Here is a 23,254-nt window from a genome sequence, read left to right as displayed (position 1 = left end):
CCTACCCTGACACATAGGCCCTCCTACCCAATAACAGCTCTCAACAAGCCTGTACCTTACTGCCCCAAAGAACCCAATCCACACTTCTAGGAAGGGTAAGCAGGTACAGGCAACCTAGGTAGAGACATCCCAGCTCCACCTACAACTGCCTACCATCAGCTGTACCATACTCCTACCTTGAACTCCCCAACAACCTTTCGCAGGGCACGGTCCAGTTCCTCAGAGGAGACGCGCACATAGGTGAAATCAATGAAGTCACAGTCAACATCCTGGGTGCCCACAGTACCGATGGAGTAGGTGCCTTCCTTCTTGTAGTGGAACTTGCCTGTGCTGCGGTGCAGGAGCACCGTGTGCAGCACAGCCAACATGGCCTCCTCCACCTGCCGTCCCTCCACCGACACCTCCAGCACCTCGGAGCGACAGTTCATCCTGCAGCCAGTGGCCAACACCAGGACAGGGACCCAGGATAAAAACAGGAAGCTTCGCCCCACCCAGGGGCCGCCTGCAAAAGGAGCCCAGGACAGAATGCTGACATCATATAAACCACCTGCACAGTCCCCGTTCACTTCCTGTTCAGTTCAGCTCAGCCCCTGCCTCTGCTGTCCCCTATGCGCTGGAAGCACATACCATCAGAAAAATCACAAACCTTCTCAATCAAAAGGCAGGGGAAGCTTCAATGTTGCTAGCGCAAACTGCCAGTGGAGGCCTACATTCCATTAACAGCATTCAGTGCAGCAAGCAGCAAAGGATCCTTGTGCAGCACTTGTCAAGAGCACTAAGCTAGCCCCAGGAGCTAAGGGGATACGGGAGAAATGGGCAGGTAAATGTTCCCACTGTGGTGAGAGGATGAGATAGGAATAAGAAAAGAAAGACCCAGAGTCTCCTGGGACCCTGTATTACCAGGTTAAGTCTCTGTCCTGAAAGCAGTGAAGAGTCACTGCAACCCATACCAAGATCAAATTTGTGCATGAGAAAGTCAACTCTGACTAAAGGTCAAAGAATAGGTCCTAAATAGGGCTGGGGATTTAGCTCAGTATTTAGCTCAGTGGTGCCACTGCCTGCCTCGAAAGCATGAGGTTCCAAGTTTGAGCCCCAGTACCAAAAAAAAAAGGATGGGTCCTAACTATTTTGACCCAAGTTGCTTTGAGAAGGCAATGAAAGCCATGTAAGATGGGCTTTAAAACCTGAATTGAGCCAAGCAAGGTAGTATATGCCTGTAATCTCAGCATCTGGGAGGCTGATCGCTGCAAGTTCAAGCCCAGCCTGGTCTCTACAGTGAGTTCAAGACCAGACTTTGGCCTTTTTTGAGACTCAAAAAACAAACAAATCTGTGCACAACACACACCAAATCCCATACATTTTCAGAGCCATCCAGTCTCCAGTATAAAAATGGATGAATTAAGGCAAAGAGGTTGGGCAAGAAAACCCTTTGAGGTCACTATAGTCATAACAGTTACAGGGGCAACCTAATCAGGTGAGGTCCCTTTTTATTAAAAGGGCCTCTGCCAGGCCAGGTGTGGTGGTGCACGCCTGTAATCCCAGCACTCCAGAGGCTGAGGCAGGAAGATCGGAAGGAGGATCGCTGTGAGTTGGAGACCAGCCTGGGCTACATAGTGAGTTCCAGGTCAGTTTCAACTACATAGTGAGACCCTGTCTTAAAAAACCAAACAAACAAAAAAGGGCCTCAAAGGGCTGGGGATATAGCTCAGTGGTTCAGGGCTTGCCTAGCATGCATGCAGAGGCCTTAGGTTCAATTCCTAGCACCACAAAAATAAATACATAAATGTTGTCTAGGCCAGCCCCAAACTCCTGGCCTCTTAAGCAACCCTCCCGCCTCAGCCTCTTGAGTAGCTAAAATTACATGTGTGTGCCATGTCACCCAGCTCTCCTACTTCTTGCTCTGTTATAGACTGGATCTTAAAACTCCCGCAAAGACCATGTGTTAAAGGTTTAGTTGTCAGTCCGTAATGCTAATTGGGAAGTGGTACAACTCTTAGAGGTAGGGCCTAGTGAAAAGAAGCTAAGCTCTAGTGCCATGCCTTTGCAGGGGATACTACCTATTTTTGCTTCCTAGCAGCCATAAGGTGAACAGCTTTGTTCCAACTTGTGCTCCCCAATACAATGTTCTATTAGCCACATACTCAAAAGCAAAAGAGCCAGCAGACCATGGACTAAAACCATGGGCCAAAATAAATCTTTGCTCCTTTCCAGTTGTTGTCTCAGGTATTTTGTTATAGTAATGACTAACACACTGGGACCTTAAGCACATTAGCCAACCTCTCTGAACTTGTTTTCTACCTATAAAAAGGGATTTGTGAGCCAAATATAGTGGTACATGCCTCAAATACTTTAGGAGGCTGAGGCAGAAGGATAGAAAGTTCAAGCCCAGCCTGAGCACTTACTGACTTAGTGCGAGCCTATCTCAAAAAAAAGGGGGGGGAGTACAGCTCAGTGCAAAAGCTCTGGGTTCAATACCCAGAACCATAAAAATATGCAAATAAAAATAAAATAGGAATTGTGGCAAGGACTAGTGAAAAAAATACATGTAAAAAACAGAATACTGGTGAAGAATAATGACTCAAAAGGCAAAGATACCCTGGATTGGAACTCCAGCTCTGTCACTACTCCCTGTGTGATTTTAGACAAGCTGCCTAACACTTATGTGCCTCAGTTTCCCCATCTATAAAGGAAAACAGTAATAACAGCTACCTTGAAAGGATTATTCAAGGAGTGAATGAGTTAGCATGTGTAAAACACTTGAAGCAGAACCTGGCAAGTACTAAATAAACAAACATTTACTAAGCATTAGCCACTATAATTCATTATTACGTTATTGCCTAAAGATAACGCCACGTCATACTACAGCAGTGGCGGAAGGTGAGAAGCAGAACTTAGTAAGTAATCAAATATGAGTCCATAATGGGATTTAGCTCAGCAGCAGAGTGCTTGCCTAGCATGCCCATAGTACATCAAAGCAAGTTAAAAAAAAAAAAGGAACGGACAAGTTTCATAGCTGTGTATTCAGCTTGCAAAGTGCCCTGACAGAGAATTCACTGCTTCCCATCTTTAAGCCAGACAGGGTGGCACACAGAGGCTGAGGCTGGACTGCCAAGAGTTTGAGGCCAGCTTGGGCTGCAAAGTGAGTTTAAGACCAGCCTAACCTACATAGCAAGACCCTGCCTCAAAAAGAAAGAAAGAATGAAGTTGAGCGTGGTGACGCACGCCTGTAATCCCAGCACTCGGGAGGCTAAGGCAGGAGGATGGCTGTGAGTTCAAGACCAACCTACACAGTGAGACCCTGTCTCAAAAAAAAAAAAAAAAATTTTTTAAAAAAAAAAAAAAAAAAAAGAAAGAAAGAAAGAAAGAAAAAAACAAACAAAAGCAAATAAACTACACAATGAGATGCTTTCTCAAAAAAACAAACAAGAAAAGGGAACAAAAGACTAGTCCACCTTTAAACTGTTCCATTCAGTTACTCTATCTCATGAGTCAAACCAGTGAGTTTCTATTTTGATATCAGAACCCACATAAAATGTCTGAACCTTTCCCAAGCGAGCTTTTCTAATATTCAGAGGCAGCTCTTCTGTCAAAATCACTTCCTCACTCATTCTACAAGTTAAAGTCACCTCAGTCACCATAAACACGCTTGCTTGGAATTACCTCTCTTCTCCTAGTACCTAGTGCAATGCATCCTGCCCCATGAATTCTAGGTCCTTCTAGGAGTTGCTGTGTTGGTTTTTCTTGCATCAAGGGTGAGATGGCTTTCTTGCCCATACCTGACCTCTAGTTTTAACTCCATCCATAGTTTCCCACCTAGAGATTCCCAGCTCTAGTCCAGCTCCCTTTCCTCCTTAACTTTCCCTTTCTAGGTCCCCCCACCCCAAAAAACTTTCAAACAGGCCATACACCTCCTTTCTTTGGCCCCCAATTCAGGGTCTCTCCTCGGTCTTGGTGTTATTCCAGGACCCGCTCCCCCGGGAGAAGACAGTCCTAACCAGCCAGTTCCCAGAGCAACTGCCTTTGGATATTCAGCCACACGGCTACGGTGAGCAATGGAGTGCAAGGGCTGGGAAGCCGCGTCCCTGCAAGGGGGCAGAGGCTGACTGGAGTGTGACAACCCTTCCCCACCTTACGCGTCTACGGTGGAGCGCGGGTCACTCGGGCTTTCCTCCTCCAGCCCTGGCACGACCTCCGCAGAGATGTTCCAATCTCCGCGCCGGCGCTGAGCCGCGAGAAATGGACTAAAAGCAAGAACAGAAGACTACTGAGTTCCGTAGCGATAAGTGAGACAACCGCCAAAGTTACGTCCTCCCGCCGCCGCCCCCCGCCCCGGACCTCCACAGAACAGGGAAGCGGAGGAGCCCATTTCTCGGACTTTTCGGGGGCGGCGTACCGCGCTGAGCCTGACCCGGCTCAGGAGATCGAGGCGCGCGCCTTTAGGCTCGTCGCGGCAGGAGGTACCCGCACAGGAATGGCGACGGGCGGCGAGGACGGCCCCTTACCTCTTCGAACACAGGTCAGAAGCCAGAGGGCCACCACACAGCGCTTCAGATGCCAGACCACCGCGGCAACAGCGGAGCCGGGACCGGAAGCCTCGCACCGCCCTGGTGAGTGACGTAGCGGAGCGTGCCACCTGCCGCCTTCGGCTGGGGAGCGCCCGGCTCTGCCGAGGCCTCCCACCACTGCCGCTGCCCACAGCGTCTAAAAACTCTTAGGAAGGTAACACATACTCATGTCCTTCTCAAAAGCTTGGGTGCTTCTTTTTCTTGATTATTCCTCGGGCCGTGACTTTAAGACTTTACGGTAAGAAGTATCCCCCTTATTTGGACGAGTCCACTCACTCCCACCAGCGAGACTGTTGTTTTGGCTTCAGCAAATTACTTCCGCCATAGAGACGGGGTGGAAGGAGGGGCCGAACGGGCTCTGCGTTGCCTCCCTTGGCGGAGAAGTGTGTCGCGGTGAATCGGCCCCTTGGAAGTACGTGTTCCCGGGCGCTAGGCGGAGAGTCCGGGAAAAGTCATCGATCCCCATAAGTTCAGGGGCGTAAACTGAATTCAGGGACATAACCAGACTATGAGCAAACACTAGTATAATGCGTGACGCCCGAGTAGGTGGCATAAACGAGGGTTTGTCCAACGTACTTCATGGGCAGTATCCTTGACCTCCAACCCACCCAAAGGTACGGGAGAAAGGGGCTTAATATTTCTGAGGGCTACATTCATACTGCAGCACTACCTGGTCCTCTACCATGCCCGATCTTGTGCGGCTTATAATTTTGAGCATTGCTTCTCTGACATCATACTTCCTTTCTGATTTCCTCTCTAAACAGCTGCTGTGAGAAACCCAAGCGATAATGCACGTGAAAGTCTTTTGTGACCCGTATGAATATGACTGCATTGTTACTGCTGTGTTACTACTGCCTGGAAGCATGGTTGGTTCTGCACCCATGGTAAACCCAGGACAGGATTTGTTAGTTGCTGCTAGAGCCTAGCAGGCTGCCTCCAACAGGGGACACTCTTGAGTTATTTAATTTGAGGATTAAGATGCCTCTTACTCCTTTTTTTTGTTTTGTTTTGTTTTTGTACTGGGAATTGAATTCGGGACCTTGCACTTGTGAGGCAGACAGTGGAACCACTGAGCTAAATCCCCAGCCCCTTCTTCCTAACACTTTATCTTTCAAAACAGTAATAGGTAACTTTTTTAAGGTAACATTAATTGAGTGGCACGAAAAGGGCAGGATTCTAAACTTGATGTGGTGATACGCACCTGTAATCCAGGCAGTCAGGAGGCTGAGGTAAGGGGATCACTGTGTTTGAGACCAGCCTGGGCTACCTAGTGAGTTCGAGGCTAACCTGAACTGCATATTGAGACCCTCTCTCAAAAACAAATAAACAAAACAAAAACATTCTCAAGATGGGCGAGGTGACACACGCTTATAATCCCAGCACTTGGGAGGCTGAGGCAGGAGGATCGCTGTGAGTTCGAGACCAGCCTGGGCTACATAGTGAGCTCTGGTTCAGTCTCAACTACATAGTGAGACCCTGTCTCAAACAAACAAAAACAAAAACATTCTCAAGATGGGCGAGGTGACACACGCTTATAATCCCAGCACTTGGGAGGCTGAGGCAGGAGGATCGCTGTGAGTTCGAGACCAGCCTGGGCTACATAGTGAGCTCTGGTTCAGTCTCAACTACATAGTGAGACCCTGTCTCAAACAAACAAAAACAAAAACATTCTCTTTCTGACCTGTAGCAGGCCTAACCTACAGTCTTAATAAGGAATTGCCTTGATTGCTGGCTTTTTTTTTCTTCTTTTTTATAAATGTAGGCCAGGTTGCCCTGGAACTCACTGTGAAGCCTAAGCGGGCCTAGAACTCTCAGCAATCTTCCTGCCTCAGCCTCCCAAGTGCTGGGATTACAGGTTGCTCCACCATGCCCAGCTTGATTTGTAGCATTTTTGCCAGCTTTCTACCGTACCAATTTCAACCTACAGGATACCACTGAATTCAGAGTCCAGAATGAATGAATGATAGCATTGTAGTGGCGAAGTGCCAGAGAGAACATACAGACAGGTAGTCCAGGAGAATAGAAGATGCACCCAGCAGTTTTGGAGGCAAAGTGTACAGTTTTATTTTTAGCGTCAGGCGGTCAGTCTGGGACTTCTCCACAAAGAGACTGACCCCGCTTTGGGGTCAAGCAGGACAGGTTATACTCTCCGGAGGGGGCGCGCTTGCAGGAGGTAAGCACTTTGCATTGGTTACATAGAGCACAAGTCATTTGGGTCCAGCGAATTCATCACTTAACAGATAGTACAGACAGCAAGCTCAGTGCACAGAGCTATGTCCCATTTACATTTGGTGGGAGGTAGAAATAACAAACTTGAGAACAAAGAAAATTCCTGAAGCCTGGACACATTGAGGGAATGGGGAAAAACTTTTCCACCAGTAAGTTTGGCTTACTAAAACATGTTCCCCGTTCAGCATCATTTTTTCCCAAGACCGAGGATTGACCCAGGGCCTTCCCACTAACCTATATTCCAACCTTTTAAAAAATATTTTTTATTTTGGGGCAGGGTCTCACTAAGTCACTAAATTTACCCAGGCTGGGATCCAATTTGCAATCCTCCTGCCTCATCCTCCTGGAGTGCTGAGATTACAGGTGTACACCGCCACACGTGGCTGAATGATTGCATCTTTATCACCAGGGGTGCAATAGGCTCCTAAGTATCAGTACCAGCTGGCTCCAGCACACCACTGTCACACCCAAACCTTTAGGCCTCTCTTCCCTCCTGTTCTTCCAAATGCAACTGCCCATCCGCCTCCTCCCTCTCATCTGTTCTTGGTACCCTTTCCTTCCTCCCCAGGGATGTGCTCTGGTTCAGCCCTTGCCTCTGTCCCAGGTATGAGTACTTCTCTCTGGGTAGCCAGGGACTCCCTGCAGGGCCTAGAAAAAGAGACAGATGCTTGCTCTACAGACCAGCCACCTCTTCCAGAGCATGCACAAAAGTAGGAAAACATCAGGAGAAAGACACCCCCCTTCACCCTGTACTGGGGATTCATCTCAGGACCTTGTACTTGCAAGGCAGTCCCGGTGCCACTGAGCTAAACCCCTGGCCCTAGAAGAAAGATTTTTCAAAGGTGACACTTGTGAGAAGCTGAAGGGTATGGGGACCCAGTGAGCTCAGGACCAACCTTCATACAGAAGAGGAACCAGTGACCAACCCCCAGATCCTGCTGGTGAATGAGGGGAATGACTGACCTCTACCTACCCAGACACACTGTCTCAAGCCTCTTGGTGCCACCATCCTGAAGCCTCACTGATCCTTGTGCCAGCACTTGACAGTCTCTACTGTGATGATCTCTCCCACTACCAATACCTTTCACGGTAGATAAAATTCCACCCCACCCCAGTTTACAGATAATGAAATGGAGGCTCAGTGAAACGCAGTAACTTGCTGTAATGGTTAAGTGTGTGTGTTAACCCCCTGGGACAGCACAGACATTTGGTCAAACATTCTAGGTGTGCCGGGCGTGGTGGCACACACCTGTAATCCCAGCACTCAGGAGGCTGAGGCAGGAGGATCGCTGTGAGTTCGAGACCAGCCTGGGCTACATAGTGAGTTCCAGGTCAGTCTCAACTACATAGTGAGACCCTGTCTCAAAAAACCAAAAAAAAAAAAAGAAAAAAAAATTCTAGGTGTGTCTGTGAAGGTGTTTTAGATAAGAGTAATATCTCGGGCAGCAGATTTAGCTCAATGACACAATGCCTGCCTCGAAAGCTCAAGATCCTGAGTTTTACTGATCCCCAGTACTGGGAAAAAAAGCAAAGATTAATGTCTGGCTGGATTGGTAGACTGAACAAAGTGGTTGGCCCTCTCTAGCATGAATGGGCCCCACCCAATCAGATGAAAGCCTGGTAGGTTCAGAAGCCCAATTCTCCAGTGAGTAAGGGGAGGTCTCTTCAGCCTCTGTAGGGCTGGGACATCAGTCCTTTCTTGCATTCAGATGAGAACTACACCATCAGCACTCCACTTGCTGACTTCAGAACTTGGGATGTCAGCCTTCTTATAATAAATCTCTATCTGACTCCCTTCCTTGTGTATGTGTCCTCTTAGTTCTGTGTCCCTGAAATCCTTGATTAATATAGTCACCAAGGCCACACAATTCCTTTCTTTGTTCCATTATGGAAGGGGGGGGCTGTATTGGGGATAGAACCCAGGGCCTTTGCTCTGAGCTACATCCCCAGGTCCCCCCACCCCTTTTTAATACAAGATCTCACTAAGTTGCTAAATTGCCCAGGCTGGGCTAAAACTCATGATCCTCCTGCCTCAGGCTTCCAGAGTGCTGGGATTAGAGGTATGCACCAACATGCCCGGTTTTTCTTTTTGTTGTTGTTGGCTTTTGTTTTTGTTTTGTTTTTAGGAGGACTCTATCTCAAAAAAAAAAAAAAGCAATTCATTTATTCATTCATGCCACACACATGTAATTGTGCATATGTTAGTCCCATGTAACACTTGTAATACCAATGAAACAATTCACAATTGTAACCCTCTGGAAGCTCCAAGTCTTACAGAAGAAATGAACCAGAGGCTACACCTGGGCCAGAAAACCTGACAAATGGTATGAAAGAAATGACAGTAGGTTCTGTGGGGGACAGAGGTGGCCAGAATGGAGGCAACTGCCATTATCTCAGAGAGCTGGTATGATGGAGAAGAAAAGTGACACATTCAGAGGAAGGAGGGGTCCTCATTCCTGCTTTCAGCAAGTTAGGAAGTGCCTGGTAACCAGAAGAAAACCAGGATGGCTGCAGAGAACACAGGGCAACCTGAAGGCCATGGGAGGGGACCTGGGGTTCCAGGAAAAAGGGATATTCAGGGGCTTATTCTGGGAAGACTTTCTAGAAAACGGAAATGCAAGGCTGGAGGGAGAGGGCTGAGGAGATCCGGGTTCCAAGGCCTGAAAGGACAGCAGACAGGGAACAGAACACTTCTCAGCCAGAGCCCAGAGCCCCAGCCAGGCCGACAGGCCTCTCACCAGGGCTCTGTCCTGCAACAAAGGCTTGTGGAGGACATTGAAGGCCAACTCAAGACCTTGGGAGTAGGCAGCTGACGCTGCCTGGTGAGTTTGGCCTCAGATGGCCCTACCTCATCCTAGAGTGCACCCAGGGGAGAGCTGAGCCCCAAAGCTGGCCCTGAAGGCCACCCTAGCCGCTCCAGAGCTGACCCCAGTGGCGTCACAGGGAGTGACTCAAGTCCCAGAAACAACAGTGAGTGGGATTGACGTCAGGCCAGGGGCTCCTGATGGTGGCCAGCCCAGCTGGGTAGCCAGCACCCTGTCTGCTGACCCCCAGCTGGGGCCAGGCAGCGGGGGCGAAGACCAGCTGTCTCCTTCTGACTTCTGCTCCCTGGAATCCTAGGCAGGGGTTCCTCCACCTCCCACCCTTTTCTAGGATGCCGCTCCCAGTCCCCGCCCTCTGTGGCAGAGGAAATGGCTGGGCGGAGGAGAAAGCAGAGAAAGCGGCAGAGGGCGTGAGAAAGAAGTTCCTCCCAGTCGCAACCTGCTAACCTCATCAGGCAGCCTCTAGCCCTAGACCAGGCCGTGGTGCATGTCTACCCTCTGCCTGGCTAAGATCTGGGGATTTGTCCTCTGAGTTGGGGTAATGTTGTGTTGTGTTCTCAGGCAAGGTCTGTGTTTGTCTAGCCTAGTAGAGGTGGGGGTGGGGCTTTATTTTTGTGCCTGTGTCCCTAGGGAGACAGTCTCTCCCTGCAAGGGCTGTATATCTTTCCTTTGCGAGGTGTGTGTGTATGTATCTGTCATCCTTGGGGTAAAGAAATCTCTGTGACTGTCCCTGAAAAAGGGAATGGTTGTTATCCACCCCCCCACCCCACCCCGTAGGGGAGGGTCTGTATCGATCCCTGGGGGCATCTCTGTATCTGTCCTTATAGTATCTCAGTTACTTCAGATTCTCTGGGTTAGGGTCCAGGGTTCCTGCTTGGTCGCCCCAAGGCTAGGCTTCCTGGGTGGGGGCACCAGGCTAGGTGGGCAGTGTCAGTCAGCACCCAGCCCACCTGGCTTGCACATGGGCACTGCTCCCTGCTAACAAAGCATGTACCAGGACCCCCCCACCTCCCCTTCCTGGCCCAGCTGCCATCCCTGGCAGGCACAGCCTCACTGAGCCTGATTTATGGTCCCACATTGAGGAATGAGCAGTGCCAGTGCCTGGGTCAGACCTTGAGGAGACCTCATGTGGCCCCCCAGTCAGATACGGTCGGGGCCCAGTGGGAGGCCAGAAGGAGCCAAGGTGGTGGGGCAGATGAGCCAAGAAAGGGCCCAGAGTGGTGGGTGGGAGGCAGAAGGTAGGGCCTAAACCTCTAGGGTGCTGCAGCCCCCAGGACAGCTCTGAAGTCAGCTGGGATCTTGGAAGGGGCAATAAACATTGAGGAGTGAGGGGACTTTATAAAACTCAGCCTAGCACTGACTCTTTCCTGTACCTACTACAGGGGCCAGAGGTTTCAAAATCTACCAGCACCCTGAGGGTGGGGGCCTGGGCAGAAGCCTGAGAGCCTGAGGCTGGAGCAGGGCTGGAGGCAGAGTTTCAGGCAGAGCTCACAGCCTGAGGCTGAATCCTGGCTGCTCTGGTGAGGCCAGAAAAGCTGCTGGATGAGCTGTGGGGCTTTGAGTTGGAAGCTGGGTGGACAAGAGGCTTACTAACCCCTTCAGCTTCATTCTCTGAGGAGGCCCAGGAGCTCTGCTGCAGTCGGGGCGCTTGTGGAAAAGAGGCTGGTGCTCACCCAGATTTCTAAGCTTAAACCTTCTGGGGTCCCAGGCCCAGCTTTCACACACGGGCCACCCAGCATTGCCCTCAGCCAGGACACAACTCTGACGTTTCACACAATTGCCTCATGGCTGTGAAGGCCATCGCAGCTCACCATCCAGTTACCACACACATCTTGTCGTCTCTAACAGGCTCAGGTTTGTATGTGTGCTTTGTTTTTTGTGGTACAGGAAATCGAACCCAGGACTTCCTGTATGCCAGGAAAGCACTCTACTGAGCTATATCCCTGGCCTTTTTCAGTTTTTGAGATGAGACAGGTACGTTCCTAATTTGCCTGGGCTGGGCTCAAACTTTCGCTTGTTTGTTTGAAACAGGATCTCGCTGTGTAATCCAGGCTGGTCTTGAACTCACTGTGTAATCCAAGCTGGCCTTGAACTCAATCCTCCTGCCTCAGCCTCCCCAGTACTGGAATCATAGACATATGCCACACTCTTAGATCATGTAGCTGATGCCATGAAGCTCAGCATGCTGAATACAGAATGGACCATACTTGTCGTGAGCTTCAGAAGCTCCTAGACTCCTCAAGGGTGACCTTCACCACCTCTCTCCATAACTAAGACCTGGTGGCTAGAGCCCAGATATGCAGCAGCTTTCTCCACCACACACCCCAGAGAAGGGCATGGGCACGGACCCCTGGGTGTACAGGGCCCCTCCCACCCCAGACCTCCTGAGTCATGGCGGCATCTCAAGGCTGAGGAGGGGTCCAGGGCCTCTGGGCACAGGGCCCAGCGTGGGTGGGGTGGGGAGACAGGGAGGCAGGCTTCCTGGGTCTGCGCGTGAGGACAAACAGCAGGCTCTGAGGCCTTGGAAAATCCCGCCTGGGATTCCAGGCCCTGCCGGCGTCATTGCCTTTTGACTATTGTCCCTGTCGGAAATGGGCCCAGCCCCCGGCCAGCAGGGACAGAGCAGCCATTGTGAGGCCCCACCAGGCTCAATGCCCCCTTGTTTGCACTCAGGGGCCCCTAGCGAGATTTGGAGGCCAGTTCCTTCAGTTGCTGAGTGGAAAAAAAGAGCCTGCCTCCAGCCTCCAGCCTCCAGCTGGGCGGGGCTGGGTGGGGCTGGAGGGTCAGCACTCCCCACCCCCACCCCAGTAGTCCTGGAAAGAATTTGCCACCAATGTAGCTTTTATTTGCCAGGCACTAGGATGGGAGATCTAGTGGTTAAGCAGCCAGACACAGCACATCAGCTACTTAGAAGCCAAGTGACCTTGGGAAAGTCACTTCCTTTCCAGTGGATTACCCGCTTTTGGAAAAACAGCTAATATTTATTGGTTATTTCTGTGCAAGGCACCATTCGAAACACTTTATGTGTTTTCACTCTTATAGTATAGTAACTCTATGAAAGAGGTACGATTTTTTTTTCTCATTTATAGAAGAAATACTGAGGCACAGAAAGGTTAAGTAACTTGCCCAGTGTTACCCAGCTAGTAAGAGCTATCGCAGGGCAAGGTGTGGTGGCGCACACCTGTAATCCCAGCACTTGGGAGGCTGAGACAGGTGGATTACTGCAAGTGCAAGGCCAGCCTGGGCTACATAGTGAGTTCAAGACCAGCATGAATTACAGATCAACACCCTGTCTCAAAAAGGAAAAAACAAAACAAAACTCTAAAATCTGAAGAGCTAGCTCCAGGATTTTCTTCTTTTACTTCCTTTTTGTGTATTTGTGAGTGCACCTGCTTGTGCTGGGATCAAACCCAAGGCCTCACGCACGCTGAGCGCTCCTGTGCTTCGTCTGAGTTACACCCCCAGCCCTGGAGCCAAGATTTAAACCCAGGCAATCTGGATCCAGAGTACTTACTTTTTGCCATGTTACTCAGTCCCCACCTGTGAGGTGGGGATAATCATGCTTTTTTCCTTAGGTGGTACTGAGGCCAGGACATAATAAACACAGGAAAAAGGAGCTAGCTGGTAGCTATTATCATCACAACAGGGCTTTGAGAACTCAGGGGACCAAGACTCTCCTCTGCCCCACCATTCCCAGCCTCTGGCCCAACCCCCAAGCACCTAAGGACTGTAGTCCTGCCGCCTTCCCCAGGGGCCTGCCCTGTCTGCATATCTGTCTGTGCTAAAGGTGCCTGGAGGAGAGTGACCCAAATTGAAGGGAACTCAGTCCAGCCACAGCAGGGGAGGTTCCCAGCAAGCTGTCCCTAACCAGAGCTTTGTCACCAGAGGAACATCCCCAACACTGAACAGGCTCAGTGAGGAAAAGGGGTTTCTCTGGCAGCCGCAGGGAGGGTACAAGCCTGAGGGGCCCGCTGCTGACTGCGCCCCTACCCATTTCCCCTTCGGGTGCTGGGGCTGTTAAGTACACTCAGGAACTTTAGCACACATGCCAGGAAGTTCACAGCTCTGCTGGACACTTGCAGACCCCTCAGAAGGCTGAAGCTGGACTGCATTCCCAGGACCCAGGTGAGGGCATATGGCTGCGGGGTACCTGGGAGGGTGCTGGCTTCTCCCCTGCTCTAGAGCAGAGCCTATGGTGCCCAACTCTCATGCACTGGGGTTGCCCCTATCCAGCCAGTTTCCAGGGCCTATGCAAGTGGAGACTCAGGTCCTGGGCCAGGGCTAGTGAGAAGCGGGTGTGAAGACACTACTTGCAGGACTCCTGTGGGTCTAAGGAGTGATGAGGCTGCTGACTCCAAAAGGGTGGCCAGCCCCCAGATCTGGATGGCAGCTGAAGGACGTATTAATGGGCCTCATCCCTCAACAAACCTGTCTGAGGAATAGAGCCCAGGAATCTGCATTGAAGCCAGCTAAGCATCTGAGGAGCTAGGGGCAGGGTTGAAGAACCTGTATGGAGGCACTTGGACATGGGTAAGTCTCAGAACAATTTTCTTGCCAAGAAGACAAGAGATACCCACTGTATGGGGTCTGTTGCAGGGGTGGAGAGAACGGTGAAAATGGGGATGAAACAAAATTTAAACTAAGCAACACCAGCTACTACCAATTTAGGTTCTCCTCTACCTACCCCTATGCTAAACACTAACTACATAAGCATGTTCCTCTAGTCCTACAGCTCGGTAAGGCAGAGGTCTATTCTTTTTCACAGGTGTGGAAACCAACAATTACAGGGCCCAGGGTGTAGTTCAGTCAGTCACAGAGCAATAGCCTAGCATTGTGAGGCCCTGGGTTTAATCAAATCCCTGGTGGGGAGGGGGTAGTGGAGACTTTCATTGTGTTAGAAGCTAACAGGAGCCCAGGATATAGCTCAGAGGTGCAGCACCTGCTTGGCAAGTGCAAGGTCCTGAGTTCAATCCCCAGTACCGGAAGGAAAAAAAGGCAACTAGCACAAATGCTTTGCATAATAGCCTCGTGAAGCAGGTGTCAGCATGACCTGCCTCCTAAAGACGGGTAAACTGAGGCCTGTTCAAGTTGGTAATAGCCAAGATCTGCCCAGAGCCACTCCTCTGTCTCATGGATGTCAGAGACAATCCCAATTTCAGCTACATGTCTATTTTTTATTCAATATATTAAATATATTAATCAGAAAAGTCACATACTATAAATCCAAGAAAAATACACAAATATAAATGTCAGAATCTGTCATTTGTCTTCTTCCTTGAGTGACGGTTTATGTACATGTGGAAGGTGGGTGGGAAGAGGGAGCAAGTTGAAGGAGGCTGGAAAGGTTTGCCCGGGCTGGTGGAGGCCCCGTCCATTCTTCCCAACCCCCACCTCAACCTCTTCCTTCCTGTATTTACAGCAGCATTCGGCTTATTTACAGCACAGCGGCATGTGTTAAAAATGGTTTATCTTACAAAAAACATGAAGGCCAGGGCCAGGCTTGGAGGATAAGACAGATAGTGGGGTCACCCCCATGAATACATCCCCCTCCCCAGGACTTGAGCTCCTGCCACCTCCTGGAGCAGGGTAGGAGGTGCGTCAGTCTGCAGCCCGAGCCCAGGCTGGAGGATGCCCTGGGGGTCCGTGGACTGAAGGCACGTGGGGTGACGTAAGAGCGCACATACGAGTGCACACATGCTTGGGGCCAGGGTCAGAAGGGCAGCGTATCCATAAAGATCTTGTCAACGATGGGTGGAGGGGGCACCAAGTCCTCCAGCTTGAGGTAGAAGATACGCTGTAGGCCCTGGGTGCACAGGGTCCGCAGCTCGGGCAGTTTGCCCAACAGACGTGACAGGCAGCTGGCTGGCTGGGGCTCACCCGCCAAGGCCGCCATGTGCTCCTTCAGGCAGCTGGCGATGCGGTTCTGCAGCTCCTCCACCCGCCGCGGCTCCTGCAGCCCGTGCCGGTCTGCCGAGAAGGGTACAGGTTCAGACACCCAAGCGAGGACCAGCCACCAGAAGACCCAGCTTCCCCCAGGCCTCCACAAGTGCAGCCGCCAAGCTCTGGCCAGAGTGTGTTCCCACAGTCCATTTTCAAGCCTCATCATAAGGGACACTCGATCCTCATACTCCAAGGGAGGCACTCAGGCCCAGTGAACATGAATAACTTGCCCAAGGTCACAAAAATGAAATAACCTAGGTTTCCTAGTTAGGCCAGGGTTTTTCCAGACTGTTCCAGGGAAGCCTGGAGTCAAGCAAGCTTGTTTTACAGCTAGCACAAGGAAAGCTGACTTCAGACCCCAGCACTTCCTCTCCAGCCCTTAGTACTCCTGATTCTGTTCTGTAGGGCTGGGTCCCCCATGCAATTTGAATGAAATGGGGGTGGGGGGTATGTTCTGGTTCTTTGTAAAATAGGAGATCTGAATACCGCTCCATTCAACACCAGAGCCCATCCTGCCAAATCACACACAACAAAGTCACCAAGAGATATGACCAGTTTGTGCCGTCGGAAATCAGTGGTGGCTACCTCTCAGAGAGATAGTAATGGGAGTGGGGTACGAGGAGAGTTTCTGGGGTGCTGGTCATGCTCTGTTTCTTGACCAAAGGGCTGGTTATACAAATGTGGTTTTTAAACATTCATCATGTGTGCATTTTCCTGTACGTTGTACAATTAACAGGGAGATCTGTAGTTTTCATTTTTAGTTTATTTTTATTTTTTTGAGACAGAGTCTCACTAGGTGGTCCAAGTTAGATTCCATAGGCGGCCCAGGATGAGCTGGAATATTCGATCCTCCTGTCTCAGCCTCTCAAGTGCTGGGATTACATGTATGTGTGCCACCATGCCTAGGTGATAGGGAGATTTTTATTTTTTTTCTTGGTACTGGGGCTCAAACTCAGGTCCTTGCACTTGTGAGGCAGGCAGCAAAACCACTGAGCTAAATCCCCGGCCTAATAGGGAGGTTTTTAAAAATAAACCAAGACCCTAAACTAGACATATGGCACCGATGGATGATGCATCTCAGGCAGTCTAGGATCATCCAAAGGCCAGCTTTGGAGTGGAATAAAAGCTGAGTCCCTTTCAGTGCTTGTCACCAACATGATAACTGGGTATCAGCAAGGCACAATGTAAGAGCACAGCAAGTGTTAGAGGCCAGCCTGCCCAAGGTCCTCTATGGTGCCCTCTTGAGAAACATTTAAACCCGACACCGAGGTCCTAGGACCCTGCTGGGTACCAGTCACTCACCAGTGATGAGGACGAGAGCAGAGAGACAGGCAAAGGCAGGGACGTCAACAGCCAAGCTGTGCAGGGACCGTGAGAAAGCCAGGATGCTGTCAATCCAGTCACCGAAGCCACGAGCACACTGCAACCGGTGCAGCACGAGGCCTGAGCAGAAGATGAGCTTCCCTTCACCCGGCTTAGACCTGGAGGGAGAGGTGCAGACGGCGGTCAGGGCTCAGGGTACTCTCAGGAAGCACGAGCAGGGAAGAGGCTGGGAGGATGGCAGGCGGCTCACCGGTAGGCCAGGCGGAGGATGAAGAGCTCCAGGAAGGCTGACTCCAGCAGCAGGTCCTGGTCACCTGGGGACAGCTCAGCAAAGCCAGGGATCTTCTCAGCCCATTTGCGGATAACCTCCAGGGAACTAGAGAGCAGGTCATAGAACTGCTGTACGTCACCGGCGTCTTCCTTTCCAAAGCGGGGCAGCACCAGCTCCTGGAACTAGAAAGTGGTCCTGGGATAAGCACTGCAGGCAGGGCCTCCACCAACCATCATGCAGTCAGGGTGCCAGATCTGGGAGTGAAAACAGGTACTGGATGGGGCCCGTGCTTTTTGATTGTTAGTTCCCACATTCAATCCAGAGCTGCAGCTCCTGCAAGGAGCATATATTCCCAATTGGCTGCCCACCGAGGGGGCATACTTTTCCATCTGGTCAACCTACGGTGGGGCTCTCCTCTTTTTCTGATGAGCTGCCCTAGAGGGCATGCCTTTCCTGATGTGTGGAAAGGCACACAAATATTCACAGCAGAGAGCGGAGCAGGTGGGGGCCTCACCTTGGAGTAGTCCAGTTTGGCAGTGCTGGGCCCAGAGTCCAGGTGTGCCCGGACCAGGGAGGTAAGGAGATTGGCAGGGGAGGCATCTGGGGGCTGCTTAGGTTTTGAAGGTAGCCGGCCCCGTCGGCCTTTCAGGCTGTCTGTCCGGACAACTGCAAAAAGGTTGAGCAGGGATGAGGAAGGAAGGGATCTGAGGAAGAGACCTTTAACTCAAGCAATGCATACACACTGCTGTTGAGACCCTCAGAACCCAAGACCCAGAGTCCCTCAGCCCCAAGGAACCCTATAAGGCCCTCCCTTACCACCTCCTTCACTAACCAGGCAGGTGGATGCTGCCTCCCCCTAAGCCCAAGGGTCTGGAGGGAATGGTACCAAACGGCAGACTTGCCCTCCACCATAGAGTTTCAGGCAGATGCCTGGGGACCCTGCCCCGCCCTGCCCTGCCCCACCCTGCCATGCCATCTCTGCTCCTCTGGGCCCCGTCCTACCACCCACCTTCCTTCACCATGCCCACAGCCAGGCACTTCTGGAAGCGGCAGAATTGGCAGCGGTTCCGCCGCCTCTTGTCCACAGGGCAGTCCTTGTTTGCCAGGCAGATGTACTTGGCACTTTTCTGCACTGTGCGCTGAGGGGGCAACACGGAACAGGCTGTCAGCGTGTGGGGTGGGGCGGGGGGAAGCCCAGGGGAGGGGACTGTCCAGATCCTGCTGCCGACGACGCAGACAAAAGCATTCTCTGTTCATCGCTATTTTTCTAACATTTGGGTGGCAGGGGAGGGAGAGCTGCAGGGGAGGGTAGAGAGAAGTCCTGGAGATGTTGGGGCGGCTTCTGCCTCTGGAGGAAGCCACCAGGGCCCGAAACTAGGGGCTAGGGACCCCCACCCCAAGCAGTCCAGACATCTGTGTTTTTTAATGAGCCTGTCCACTGGCTCCTTCCTTGGGACCCACAGGAGAGGGCAAGGAGCTGGGGGTGGGGACGGGAAGCTAAGCAGGCACCCAGCACTGGGACAAATACACAGCCTGTTCCCAAGTCCACCCCCAGTATTCAAGAACCAAACCCTCTGCCCAGATCCTTTCATCTAATGCCAGGAACATGAGTGCCTGAGGCCCCTTCCCATCAGGACGTGGGGTGGGTAGGCAGAGAACCAAAGGGTGGTCAGGACAGGGAACCCTCCTGGGTACCCCCACAACCCAAAACCTCTAACCTATCTCACGCCTGCAGCTCTCTGTAATCCCGTCATCCTGGCCCCTGCCTGCCCCCATGAATGAAAGGTCCCAGCCTACGCATCTATAGGTCCCTAGGAAAGTGGCCCATCTGGCAGGCCTGTTCCCTTCCTACAGGACAGGACTAGCTGGGAAGAGAAGGCAAAGGGGCCCACCAAAGACCCCAATGGGATGAGTGACAAGCCTGTCCCCAGGCCCAGGGCAGCAGAATACCTTGAAGAAGCCCTTGCAGCCTTCACAAGTACGGACCCCGTAATGCTGGCAGGAGGCGTTGTCCCCACACACAGCACAGCGGCCCTCACTTCCACCTGGGACGCCACTCCGGGGCTTGGCTGAAGTTACGGGTGCATCCAGCATCCCTGAGCTGTCGAGGTTCGGGGAAGTGGGTGCCAAGCCTGGAAAAGCAGCTGGCAGGGAATAGCTCTCTCCCTCCCCCAGCTGGTGGGTGGCCTGCGAGGAGTATAACTTCAGGGAACTTTGGGCCAAGCTGGGGCCAGGACCAGTGGGGGGACTGAAGGAAAAGAAGGCCGGTGGCTGTGGAGGCCCAGAAGTCTTGGGCAGCTGCTCTGTCCATGCCCGCAGGCCTTCATAAGTCTGGCTGGGGGAGAAGTGACCAAATGAGCCATCCCAGGGAGAGAGCTGGGGAGGCTGGAAGCTGGGTGTAGATGGTGACGGAGCTGAGCAGGGACTGCCATAGTAGTCAGAACCACTAGAGGACAGGGTCTCATCTAGTGGGCCGCTCAGGGTGCCAGGGTAGCAACCGTACACCTGGAAGTCCTCGAACTTGAAGGAAGCAGAGGCAGGAGAGGTGGCCGAGGATGAAGATGTGGACGAGGCAGAGGAGGAAGCCGAAGAGCATGGCTGGGCTGTTCCCGGCAGCTGGTAGAGGAAGGTGTCAAACTCTCCTGTGTAGCCGTCCATGAAGGTGCTGAAGCTGGGCAGGGCAGTGGGGGCAGCAGGGGCTGCCTCGGGGCTGGCCAGGTCCATGGTGGGCTTGCTGAGCTCAGGGGTCAGGGGGTCACTTGCCAGGTGGTCATAGGGTCCTGGGCTTGGTGCTGGTGTCCCATACTGGGCTTGGATACAGGGCATCTCTATGGAAGGAAGAGACCAAGGGAGGGAAGGAAGGAGTCAGTGAGGGAAGCCTGAAGCCTGAAGCCTTGTTATCAAAAGACAGGCCCAGGGCAGCCACATGGCAGGCCCAGAGATGGGACAGAGGCACCAGGGCCACAGCCCAGAACCCAGGAATCCTGACCCCTACCCTACGTGCCACAAAGTCCTTGGGCAGTGGCCCTGCCTGAGTGGGTTCAGTTGGAAGCCCAGCCACACCCCAGCCAGCCTGGGAACCCCAGGCCAGGGAAGGCATCCAGCCAGCCTTTCTCTACTGGAACAGGGCAAAGCTGTGTTCCTCCAGTCTCTGGCCTCTCCCTCATCAGGGAAGGTGGGGGCTGGGAGGGGGATGAAAAGGGCTGCCATGGGAGCCCCCATCTCAGCCCCCAGGAGCAAGTGTGTTTTTTCTCCAGTCAGGAACTTCCGGGAATATTCCCAGGTATACTCTACCTTCTGAATGCCCCCTTTCCTCCCATGGTGCCTGGGGATACGGACGGCCTGGGACTAGAAGACAGGCTGGCAGTGCAGGTCCAGCTATGTAAGGTGGCCCCAGTAGCAGTGCAACCATTGGAGCCCATCCTCCACCTCCACCCAGCATGCTGAGCAAAGGCATCAGATCCCACGGGTACCCCAGTCTTGCCATCTGGGCCCAGGCACCCACTCTGTACTGCCTGGGATGCTTCCAGAAGAAAAGAAATAAACAGGGAACACAGGCCTCCTCACCATCCCCAGCTCCTCAGAGGATTGAGGAACTGGCACCGGATCTTTGTAGGTTTTTGTTTTGTTTTTCTCTTTTGATACAGGATCTCATTATATAGTTCAGATTAGTCTTGAACTCACCATGTAGTCCAGATTGGCCTCAAACTTGAGAGAATCCTCCTACCTCAGCCTCCCAAGTGCTGGGACTACAGGCGAGCACCACCATGCTCAGCACAGAACCAGATCTTTAAAGGCCATATATGCTGGAGGAGAGTGAAAGGGAAGCAGAAGGCTAAAGAACAGCCCCCTGGAAGTGCAGAAGAAGGGACAGTCCCTCCGAGGAATTTCTGTGCTATTTTAGTTGTTTGTTTTGAGACAAGGGCTCATTATGTAGCTCAGGCTGGCCTTGAACTTGTGGGAATCCTCCTGCCTCAGCCTCCTGAGTGCTCCAACTACAGGCATGTGCCACCAAGCCTAGCTTCCCGGTTATTTGTATAAGACAACTCTTGGAGTCCCACCAAAGTCTTAAGGTGACTATGCAGAAAGAAGGAACCTGTCAGTAGATGGATCAAAGACATCCTGTACCCGCCTGGGTCTAACCGTAAATGTCTGTGCCCTGAACCATCTAGGGGCACAGGCAAAGGGGTCACATAACCCTAATTGTGAGACACATGAAGGAATAGACATTTCATCCAGGGGAGATCCCTCAATTAACACTGGCCAAAAATCATGCAAAGGAGGCTCCAAGACAGTTTCCTTCCCCACTGCCATGTGTGGGATCTACACAACTCTGGCCTTCCCCATCCAGGAAGCAAAAATAAGAAATCAAACTGGAATGGAGAGTACCATGATCACGGGGGACAGAGATGGGGCAAAGGCTGTTATCATTTCCTGGCCAACCACCCAGGAAGCCCTCTGACCCCAGCCTCTCTCTCACCGCCAGGAACCCTGGCCAGGGCACCCCCGCCCCTGCACATATACAGACAATCAACCGACACAGAAGAACCCTCAAAGCTCTGCCCCCACCTGCCCAGTGGTGCCGTCCACAGCACCTGCAGGAGATAAGGGTAGCCACGTTGGCCTGCACTAAGACAGCCTAGGCAGGGATGGGCCCGGGTGGAGGAAGAAAGGTGGCAGCCACACAGGACTGGGCATTTGTTCCAACCTTATTCAAATCCTGTTTCTCTACTAGGACGTCCCACATCCGGATCAACCCCCCTTCTCCGTGCAGGTACTCAGCAACAGGAGGTATGGAACTACATCTAGCCATGTGGGGGGGGGGGTGCAGGGAGTCCCACAGGGAAGAGGAAGAGGCGGAGTTGAAGGAGGGAGTGGGAGAATCCGGCTTCAGGCAGGTCCTGGCAACACTGTGGTTTGCACCTGTTAGGCTCAGCAAGCCTCAGATTGCACTCTTACCTGAAAAATCCAACTGGGACTATTGGGGGAGGGGGTACAGAAGCGACCAGCATATGGGCCTGGTTTGGGAGGCAGGGAGGGTCCTTTAGGTAGCACTTAGCAACTTCCAAGCAGGTTTCCAAGGAAAAGCACTTCCACTTATCTCAGTGTGAGCGTGCGTGCACACACACACACACACACACATACACACACACACCTCTCCAGGTCTAACCCACAGCTAAAACAATCCTCCTTGTGCTTCCAGCTACCTTGACCCTGACCCTAGAGGGCATATCCCAATATACAGCACACACCTCTCCATCATTCCAATACCAGCCTAACCATTTCCTTCAGGTATCCAGAGGTATCCTCACAGAATTCAGGCAAGAAGTTTGAAGCAGAAATCCCTGCAAACTAAACCACTGCCTCTAAAGTGCTCAGAACACACACACACACACACACGCGCGCGCACACACACGCACGCACACGCACACATTGGGGCATGGGGTGAGGGGCTGACAGCCTGAGATCCTTTTGGAAATGGTACCCTAGTTGGAATTGGAAGCATCCCAGCAGCACCGGAGCTCTGCAGTGTATTTTCTCCCCACTGTACTGACAGTCTTCACCCCCTCACCCCCTGCCAGCATCAAGTTCAGAACGCCGGGCGCCTCCTTGGGCACCCTGGGAGACTGAACTAAGTCCAGCTGCCTGCCGGACAAGTCCTCACTCCTGGCGCCAACACCAACCCCCTGCGGCTTCCACCTTGCAGCCACTCCAACCACCCACCACCACGTCCAGTAGACTCCACTCCGATGTGGACACTTCATACTGCTGAAGCCACTAACCCTCAACATCAGAGCTACACTCTAACCACGCTCCTTCAAACCGTCCCTCCAACACCTCTTCTGCCAGCCCGTACACCGACCTCCTTCATGCACCACCCCAAAAAGATGCACGCTCTCACGGAGGCACCTACCCAGCCGGGTCCTGCTCCTCCTGCCCGGGACCAGCGTCCCGAATCGCAGCTTGGTCCCGCGTGCGAGCCCCGCAGTCCTTCTCGTTCACTCCCCCAAGTTTCGCAGCCTCCGCCACTGGGGCTCCCCGGGCGAGCGGGACCCACCTCTTAAGCGCTCCGTGACGCACGGGGAGGGGCGGGGGCGCCACTG

At 52.3% G+C, this 23,254-nt stretch overlaps 2 protein-coding genes across 8 annotated transcripts in view; both read right to left on the bottom strand.

Moving 5' to 3' along the window:
• Atg101 (autophagy related 101) overlaps positions 1-4,632 on the bottom strand; it is a 6,203-nt gene extending 1,571 nt beyond the window's left edge. The window contains exons 1-4 of one of the 4 annotated variants that reach the window (XM_010628593.3): positions 4,503-4,632; positions 4,129-4,241; positions 647-793; positions 177-502 (exon numbers count right to left, since the gene is read on the bottom strand). In XM_010628593.3, coding sequence (XP_010626895.1) covers positions 177-428 — 252 coding nt within the window. In that variant the 5' untranslated portion in view covers positions 429-502; positions 647-793; positions 4,129-4,241; positions 4,503-4,632. The remainder of the gene's footprint in view (positions 1-176; positions 503-646; positions 794-4,128; positions 4,242-4,502) is intronic. The other 3 variants (XM_010628594.3, XM_010628592.3, XM_010628591.3) reach the window with 3 other exon arrangements.
• Positions 4,633-14,815: 10,183 nt separating this feature from the next.
• The window catches only part of Nr4a1 (nuclear receptor subfamily 4 group A member 1), a 17,672-nt gene continuing 9,233 nt past the window's right edge, over positions 14,816-23,254 (bottom strand). For 2 of the 4 annotated variants that reach the window (XM_010628589.3, XM_010628588.3), the window contains 6 exons: positions 19,101-19,978; positions 18,160-18,289; positions 17,665-17,816; positions 17,130-17,332; positions 16,859-17,037; positions 14,816-15,583 (listed from right to left, as the gene is read on the bottom strand). In XM_010628589.3, coding sequence (XP_010626891.1) covers positions 15,327-15,583; positions 16,859-17,037; positions 17,130-17,332; positions 17,665-17,816; positions 18,160-18,289; positions 19,101-19,976 — 1,797 coding nt within the window. In that variant the 5' untranslated portion in view covers positions 19,977-19,978 and the 3' untranslated portion in view covers positions 14,816-15,326. Of the gene's footprint in view, positions 15,584-15,614; positions 16,459-16,858; positions 17,038-17,129; positions 17,333-17,664; positions 17,817-18,159; positions 18,290-19,100; positions 19,979-23,064; positions 23,243-23,254 lie in introns of those variants that run through there. The other 2 variants (XM_010628586.3, XM_010628590.3) reach the window with 2 other exon arrangements.

This window comes from Fukomys damarensis, unplaced genomic scaffold, assembly GCF_012274545.1.
Source record: "Fukomys damarensis isolate Sample0158 unplaced genomic scaffold, DMR_v1.0_HiC HiC_scaffold_15, whole genome shotgun sequence".
Classification (NCBI taxonomy): Eukaryota; Metazoa; Chordata; class Mammalia; order Rodentia; family Bathyergidae; genus Fukomys; species Fukomys damarensis.
The sequence above is the reverse complement of the archived record's forward strand: the minus strand, read 5'-3'. Positions and strand labels throughout refer to the sequence as shown.